The following is an 8,600-nucleotide window of genomic DNA, read 5'->3' as shown; positions in this document are numbered from 1 at the left end:
AGGCAGTTTTCTTTTTGAGGCTGCAGGGGAGAACAGGTCCTTGCCTCTTCCAGCTTCTAGAGCAGTGGTTCTCAACCTTCCTAATGCCGCGACCCTTTAATACAGCTCCTCATGTTGTGGTGACCCCCAATTTCATTGTGACAAATTGAACATAATTAAAGCATACTGATTAATCACAAAAACATTATGTAATTATATATGTTTTCCGATGGTCTTAGGCAACCCCTGTGAAAGGGTCGTTCGACCCCCAAAGGGGTCGCAACCCACAGGTTGAGAACCGCTGACCTAAACCATGACATTGTCCCCAACCCCAAAGCCCTGATGTTATCTCAGCACTCCTTCATTCTCAGATCTTCTAATCCCCTAACTTCACCTGCCCCCAACTTACCCACATACCCCGATGTGCCTGCCCCCTGTAGACCCGCATCATCCTGGACTGCGGGGAAGATGACCTGTGTGTGCCCCAGCTTCAGCTCGCCGCCAACGTGTGAGGAGACCTCCCACTTTCCCCTCCCCTGGCCCACTCACCGGTGACACCTCCTCCCCACCTGGGGTGTCATACACCAATACGCTGTCCTCACCCCCCTCCTCCTCCCAGACCCTGGGCCTAGACACAGCCTCTTAATCCTTTCTCCCCACAGGACGACGGGTGCCCCGCTCCTAATTGGAGCCGATAACGTGTTGGAGCTAAAGATAGATGCAGCCAATGACGGGGAGGGGGCCTATGAGGCTGAGCTGGCCGTGCACCTGCCCCAAGGTGCCCACTTCATGCGGGCCGTCAGCAACGTCCAGGTGAGGCCCCCACCCCGGGGGATTCCTCGGACCTGAGAGGTGTAGGCCTTCTCCCACCCTGAGAGCCCCGCTTCTCATGCTTTGTGTAAGACCTGTGATCTTTTAATTTTATTTTTTTGCTCGGAAGAGGAGTACTTGTTAATGGTCCCAAATTCAAGAACTTGATTGTAAAACCCAAGTCAAAATGGCTCAGGAAGCCCTGGCCAGTGTGGCTCAGTTGGTTGGAGCATCGCCCTGTGCACCAAAAGGTTGTGGGCTCCATATCCCATCAGGGCACATACCTAGGTTGCAGGCCAGGGCATGTACGGAAGGCAACCAATCGATGTTTTTCTCTCTCTCTCTCTCTCTCTCACCCTCTCTCTCTCTCGCTTCCCCTGTCTTTAAAATACATTATGTATGTCCTCCAGTGAGGATTCAGAAACAAAAAAAGGCTCAAGAACTAAATATTAATAGGAACCTCTGTTAACATTTGGTCGATCTTCTTCTAGTCTTTTTTCTCAACATCGACAGACATACATTTATTTGTTTCTTTGTTTTAGAAAGGGAGAGAGAAACATCAATTTGTTGTTCCACTTTTTTATGCATTCATTGGTAGACTCTTTAAAAAAAGGAACTATCTTTTTTATTATTTTTTTATTATTATTGGTTTCAGAGAGGAAGAGGGAGAGATGGAAACATCAATGATGAGAATCGATTGGCTGCCTCCTGCATACCCCCTACTGGGGATCAAGCCTACAACCCGGGCATGTGCCCTTGACCTGAAGTAAGCCCAGGACCCTTTAGTCTGCAGGCTGACACTCCATCCACCGAGCAAAACCAGCTGGGGCCATTGGTTGATTCTTGTATGTGGCCTGACCAAGGATCAAACCTGAAACCTTGGTGTATCATAAGGACACTCGAACCAACTGAGCTACCTGGCCAGAGCCACACATTTCTTTTATTTTGTCGGGTAGTTTATAACAATGGGATCACGGTCTCTGTAATGTTTTACATTATGATAAAGTGCTAGAGTGATACATAAAGTAGAATGTCACAGTCCTTTGTGTTCCCACCCCTAGAAGCCCTCCTCCCACCCTGGCACCGAAGTCTTTCCCAGGCTTTCCAAGGAGTTTCCATATGTATGGGCTGCTCTGTAACCATCCTCTTTCTTGAAACTACCTCCTGAAAGGGCTTTGAGAGGCTGGTCTGTAACCAGAAGAAGGAGAACGAGACCAAGGTGGTGCTGTGTGAGCTGGGCAACCCCATGAAGAGGAATGTCCGGGTGAGGCCGCTGAGTCTTGGGTGCTGGGCCTCCTCCACCAGGGCCTCAGAGGCAGCTGGGTTTTGGTGGCTGGGTTTGGAGTCAGCCCGGGGCCGGAACCCTGGTCCTCCCACTCCCTAGCTGTGCGATCTTGGATGAGTGGGCTTCTGAGTAAGACGGAGATAATAACGGTGACGGTGGAGAGGAGGCCTGGAGGCCACATGCAGTGTTCAGAGTGGGCATCTGTGCAGTGACTTTGGCCCTTCCGGTCTCTCAGGCAGGAATCACCATGTTGGTGAGTGTGGAGAACCTGGAAGAGGCTGGGGAGCAAGTGTCCTTCCGGCTGCAGATCAGGAGGTACTGCACTGGGGAGCACCTGATGCGGAGACACGCAGGTGACCTCCATGCAGAAGGGTCTCCTGGGATGCTGGCTCTTCAGACTTCCCTGTCCCCTTTCCTCCTCAGAGACTTGTTTCTGAGTCTTGGAGCCCAAAGAGAAGTTCTTTCCCAGGTTAACCTTGGTGTGGGTGGCAAAAAAAAAGAAAGAAAGAGAGAGAGAGAGAGAGAGAGAGAGAGAGAGGGAGGGAGAGAGAAGGAGGGAAGGAAGGAAGGAAGAAAGGAAAGGAAGAAAGAAAGAAAAAGAGTCAGGTCTTCCTGAGCCCTCTGAAGTCCGGGGCCCGCCCCCAGAGGGTTCTGATGTCCAGTGGGCTGCTGTCCCTGACCTGCTTCTCATCCCCTCCCCTCCAGCAAGAACAGCCAGAATCCAAACAGTGAGGAGGTGGTGCTGGATGTGCCAATCCGTGCGGAGGCCCATGTGGAGCTTCGAGGGTGAGAGGCCGGGGAAGGATAAGGGAGACGGCAGGCCGAGTCCTAAGGCTCGAGGGGTCCTGGGGGGACTCCCACAGCAAGTCAGGGGGTCAAGCTTACGTTGGGAGCTTGGGCCCCTGCAGGAGCTCCTTTCCAGCCTTCCTGGTGGTGGCGGCAGAAGAAGGCAACAAGGAGAACGTCTCAGACACCTGGGGCCCCAAAGTGGAGCACACCTATGAGGTAGGGAGGAGCCCTGGGCCCCGGGGCTGGGAGGGTCCCAGGAACTGCAGTCCAGGCGCTGAGCCACCTAATACTCTGCCACCCTCACCAGCTCCACAACAACGGCCCTGGCACTGTCAGCGGCCTCCACCTCAGCATCCACCTCCCTGGCCAGTCCCAGTTCTCTGACCTGCTCTACATCCTGGATATACAGCTTCAGGGGGGGCTTCAGTGCTCCCCACAGCCCTCCCCCAACCCCCTCAAGGTGAGAGCCTGGGTGGAAGAAGGAGCTGCTGGGGAGTCCCAGCCCATCAGCCAGGACTCCTCCAGGAGCGCAGGGCAACGGGCAGAGTGTGGGATCTGACAGCTGCCTTGCCTCCCCAGCTGGACTTGGGGGTGCCCACCCCAATTCCTTCCCCCGCTTCCCGGGGCCACCACAAGCGGGAGCGCAGGCAGGCGTTCTTGTCAGGGTCCAAGCAGCCATCGAGGCTTCAGGATCCAGTTCTTGTGGTGAGCAGGCTCTGTGGTCTCCAAATGGGGTCTCTTCTCCCTGGAGCCCAGGGACAGGGGGTGGGAGGCAGAGGGGCTTCGAGTGATGTGGGCCTCTGGGTGGCCGCCTCAGTCCGTTTGTGCTGGTCTGTCTGGGCGGGGCAGGGGGCACTTGGGTTTTTTTAAGATTCTCAGGACATTGAAACGAATGAATACAGGCCAGAGCAGGGTGCCAACATTCTGGGCATTGAATACTGTCTGATGGCCGCTTTTCCCGCCCCCTCCCTGGATCCCCGGGACTGTGTGAACAACTCCATCTAGAGTAGTGGTTCTCAACCTTCCTAACGCCGCGACCCTTTAATACAGTTCCACATGTTGTGGTGACCCCCAACCATAAAATTATTTTCGTTGCTACTTCATCACTATAATTTTGCTACTGTTATGAGTCGTCATGTAAATATCTGATATGCAGGATGTATTTTCATTGTTACAAATTGAACATAATTAAAGCATCGTGATTAATCACAAAAACAATATGTAATTATAGATGTGTTTTCCGATGGTCTTAGGCGACCCCTGTGAAAGGGTCGTTCGACCCCCAAAGGGGTGGCGACCCACAGGTTGAGAACCACTGATCTAGAGAGAACTCTGAAAGTTGGACCGGAGGCCCTTCCTGAGGCCCAAGCTCCCTGACTGCCCCTCCCACACACGCGCACACACTGCGCTGCCCCACTCCCTCCGTGCTGGGCCCCTGGGATGAGGGGGTGCGGGTCAGGAGGGGCTGGGACTCATTGCACATCCCCTCAGAGCTGCGACTCGGCGCCCTGCACTGTGGTGCAGTGTGAGCTGCAGGAGATGGAGCGCGGGCAGCGGGCCATGGTCACGGTGCACGCCCTGCTGTGGCTGCCCAGCCTCCGCCAGGTGGGCATGACGTCAGGGGCGGGCCTTCTGGAGGCGGGGCTGAGTGAGCTTTGGGGAGAGGCGGGGCTTTGGGGGGCGAGCAGAGAGTAAAGACCAGGTTTACTTTGTTTTCTTTTTTTTTTAATTGTTCATTGCGGGGGTTACTTTGAAGGGGTTGAGATTAGGGCAGGGGCAGGCTCCCCCAGGAAGGGGGTGGTCAGGCGCTGGGACTCCTGCAACCAATAGGCCTGTGTGAACGGCTTCCCCCACCCCATCCAGAGGCCCCTGGATCAATTTGTGCTGCAGTCGCAGGCTTGGTTCAATGTCTCGTCCCTTCCCTACAACGTGCCCGCCCTCAGCCTGCCCAGTGGAGAAGCTCTGGTGAGTATGGGAGAATGTTGTCAAGGAGATGGGCAGCCCCTGTGTCCTGTGGGGCAGGATGAGGGCGGGCCTCCCTGGGTCTGAAGGGTGGGACTGGCAGATGGCTGGGCCAGGTGTCTCCACCCCACGGGTCTGAGGTTTGGAAAAGCCAGGTGTCGGGGTGACTGAGGACAGGCGCCGGTTTGTCCCAGGTGCAGACGCAGCTGCTTCGGGCCTTGGAGGAGCGGGACGTCCCCATCTGGTGGGTGCTGGTGGGCGTGCTGAGTGGCCTGCTGTTGCTCACACTCCTGGTCCTGGCCATGTGGAAGGTGAGGCGTGAAGGGAGGGGAGGGTCCCTCGTGGGCACAAACTTGGCCCTGCCCACCCGCACAGGGAGGCAGAGAGAGGCAGTGGTCCAAGTGGGTGACCCAGCCCCCTACTGATGTACATCTCCATTATTATTTTTTAAGTGTATTTTTATTGATTTCAGAGAGGAAGGGAGAGGGATAGAGAGTTAGAAACATCGATGAGAGAGAAACATCGATCAGCTGCCTCCTGCACGCCCTCTACTGGGGATTGAGCCCACAATACGGGCTTGTGTCCTTGACCGGAATCAAATCCAGGACCCTTCAGTCCGCAGGCTGACGCTATATCCACTGAGCCAAACTGGCCAGGGCTACATCTCCATTATCAGACTGTCGTTCTCCAGGGGACCTCTTCCCGGGACAGACTCCTGGAGGAGGTGGCTCCTGGGATGCTAAGTCCTTTAGACCCGTTCACCCCTGAGAGGAAGTCACGGGGAGTGAGTCCTGCCTCCAGGAACTCCCCGGCTGCTGTGGAGGACGGGGTCCACCTCCTCCCTGCCCCTTGTCAGGACTGATCCAGACCCTGCTCCCCGCTCCGAATGAGGCCCTGGTGGGCCCCTCCCTCCTCTGTGCCCGGAGAACACATGGGCTGGTCTCAAGCTCACTCAGGTGCCAAGCCCTGGGAAACGTGGTGCTTTTGGGGAAAACCACACTTTAGACTTAAAATAAATTAAATATATCATCATCCTGCACCTGAGTCATATAGAGACACAGTCATCAGTATTTAAGAAAAACTCAGGGAGCCGAAACCGGTTTGGCTCAGTGGATAGAGCGTCGGCCTGCAGACTGAAAGGTCCCAGGTTCAATTCCGGTCAAGGCATGTACCTGAGTTGCGGGCACATCCCCAGTAGGAGATGTGCAGGAGGCAGCTGGTCGATGTTTCTCTCTCATCGATGTTTCTGATTCTCTATCTCTCTCCCTTCCTCTCTGTGAAAAATCAATAAAATATATCAAAAAAAAAAAAAGAAAAACTCAGGGAAGAAAAAGCAAAACATATTTTTCAATTGTTACATGTATTATCCCTAAATGGGGAAAGGCTTTCATTTGTGCAAACAGTGGGGTCCATATTTTGTGCTGGTCCAGGAGAGGACCTCATGGCTGGCTGGTTTCCAGCGTAATTGCTTCTTCCAGTGCTGCTCTGGGGCCTAAGGATCCTCTTTATAACCTGGCCCTGGCCCTGTGCACCCCCAGGTTGGCTTCTTCAAGCGGAACCGGCCTCCCCTGGAGGAAGATGATGAAGAGGAGGAGTGACGGTGCAGCCCAGGCTCTGTCCTACAGGAAGGCTGGGCGTGATCCCCGCTCTGCCCCTTCTTCTCCAAGTGCCCCCCAACTCCGCTCACCCCCAGGTTGGAGCTGTTCCATGGAGGCCTCCTGACGTCTTCCCCCTTCCATCAGAGCTGGGCCACCCCCTTTCTTGCTGCCAGATAAAGAGGCTGAGCCCCAACTCAGTGTGCTGCTTCCTCTTGGGGTCAGGGGAGGAGAGGGAGGTGATATTTGGAGTGTGGATCTGGGGCTGCTAGAAATGTGAGCAGACAGCATCTGTCAAGGCAGAGGTTGCAAATTACTGTCTTTGAGGAGTGTCAGGGAGTAGAAGGTGGGAGTGGAACAAGGGAGAAAGGGTGGCAGAGCCTCCGGGTGAGGCTAGAGGGGGATGGAGGTGTTTGAGGATGGCTGGGAGGATGGCAAAGTCGGCAGGCAGGGTCCCTGATGGGCACTTTAAACATTTTTTGTATGATTTTGAAGAGATAAACACCCAGAAAAGAACGTGTTCTCCCCCCTCCCATTTTTTAAAAAGGCCTTTAAATCTGTGTTCAGAGTGAGAAGGGACAGAGAGGGAGGCTGACTGAGCCCTCATCCCGAGGAAGGCAGTGTCAGGGAGGTGTACTATTCCTTCTTCCCCACCAAGGAGAAGGGTCTTAAATTAGGAAATAGGCACCAGGCAGGAAGGCCCCAGGAGGGCTAGGAGAGGGAGACACTGAGGTCGGAGTCAGGAAGTAGTGGTGGGGGATCCACGTGGAGTCCTGAGAGATTTGTGGATTCATGTGTTCAATAAACATTTATTGAGCACCTACTATGTGCCTGGCACCATTCCAGTGCTGGGATGGAACAGGGAACAACAAAAAAGTCCCTGCCTTCATGGAACTTCCATCCAATCAGGGGCAAAGAGGAATAAATCCTATATAATAAAAACCTAATATGCAAATTGTCCCCACGACTGGGAGTTCGACCAGGGGGCAGGGCCGGCTGGCCAACTGCCCACAGCTCTTCTTCCCAGCCGGCAGCCGGCAGCCCCTAGGGACCCTCCCTGTGCACGAATTTCATGCACTGGGCCTCTAGTAAATAAATAAATAAATAAATAGTCGGTGGTTAGTGATAGGAATAAAAATAAAGATAGGGAGCTAGTGGTAGAATTATGTGGGTGTTGGGAGCAGGCTGACTTGACAGGCAGCGTGGTCAGGAAAGGCCCCTCTCATGAGGTGAGCAGAGAAATGAATGAATGAGCCCAGTGGCTGCAGGGAAATGAAGTGCTCTGGACAGAAAGAGCAGCCAGTGAAAAGGCCCTCAAGTGGGAGCAGACTTGACGTGTTCAAGGAAAAGCAAGGAGGCCCCTGGGCTGGAGGCAGGTGAGGGACCCAGGAAGTGAGGTCAGTGGTGGGGGCAGGTGGGAAGCACCTGTGACCAAGGAGAGAACTTCGGACTTGATGCTCAGTGTTGGGGGAAGCCATTAACGGACAGACTTACCTCACAAGAGCTCCTCCCAAAGCGGAAAAGGTAGATGCTGAACAGACCAGAACAATTTGACATCCACGCATGGCAAATTCCAGAACAGGTTTCTAGTTGGGTGGCTGAATATTTAGGAAAAGATTAAGCCGAGGCCCTTGAACACCAGCCAAGTTCCCAGTCCCTCTGCCATTGCAACTGGATGGCCCCAGACTATCTATCTTGATCCAGCAACGCATTTGGCATTTGTCTTTACGTGCACCAGACAGACATGTGAGCTGGACGATGGAGACTTGGATTGAAAATGGAACAGTGTTGATAAAGCTGAAGCATGTCTCTGTGGGGTGTCCCAGAGCTCCATCCCAGCCTGGGCTGCTCGGTACTGTCAGGAGGCCCTTCACCCTGCAGATGGCGGCTGGCTGAGCGCAAGCTCCACACACTGCGAGACTGGCGCAGATTCAGGCAGCCCTGGCAGATTGTGAAGTTGGGTTGTAACCAACAAGAGGAAAGTCACTAGAGTGCTAGATTCTGTGCTGAGGTTCCAACAATTTGGTTACATAAGAATGGGAACTGGGAAATCTGGTTAGATGGAAATTTACGAGAGGGGGGAAGGAAAGGAAGGGAGAAAAGATGGAAGGAAGAAAGGAAGGGAAGAAAAGAAAAAATATGGTGGTTTTGTCCACAGTCTCAAAACAAGGTCCCCTTAT

The 8,600-nt window shown here is 53.9% G+C and overlaps 1 protein-coding gene across 1 annotated transcript in view; it reads left to right on the top strand.

Moving 5' to 3' along the window:
- ITGA2B (integrin subunit alpha 2b) overlaps positions 1-6,620 on the top strand; it is an 18,332-nt gene extending 11,712 nt beyond the window's left edge. Inside the window, 13 exon segments of the mRNA XM_015572515.1 lie at positions 27-36; positions 420-487; positions 642-792; positions 1,961-2,053; positions 2,310-2,389; positions 2,780-2,860; positions 2,983-3,079; positions 3,171-3,323; positions 3,443-3,568; positions 4,355-4,468; positions 4,727-4,828; positions 5,020-5,136; positions 6,364-6,620. Of these exon segments, the coding sequence (XP_015428001.1) occupies positions 27-36; positions 420-487; positions 642-792; positions 1,961-2,053; positions 2,310-2,389; positions 2,780-2,860; positions 2,983-3,079; positions 3,171-3,323; positions 3,443-3,568; positions 4,355-4,468; positions 4,727-4,828; positions 5,020-5,136; positions 6,364-6,423 (1,252 nt within the window). The 3' untranslated portion in view covers positions 6,424-6,620.
- Positions 6,621-8,600: the final 1,980 nt, after the last annotated feature.

The sequence above is a fragment of the Myotis davidii genome, unplaced genomic scaffold (genome assembly GCF_000327345.1).
Source record: "Myotis davidii unplaced genomic scaffold, ASM32734v1 scaffold109, whole genome shotgun sequence".
Lineage (NCBI taxonomy): Eukaryota > Metazoa > Chordata > Mammalia > Chiroptera > Vespertilionidae > Myotis > Myotis davidii.
The sequence above is the reverse complement of the archived record's forward strand: the minus strand, read 5'-3'. Positions and strand labels throughout refer to the sequence as shown.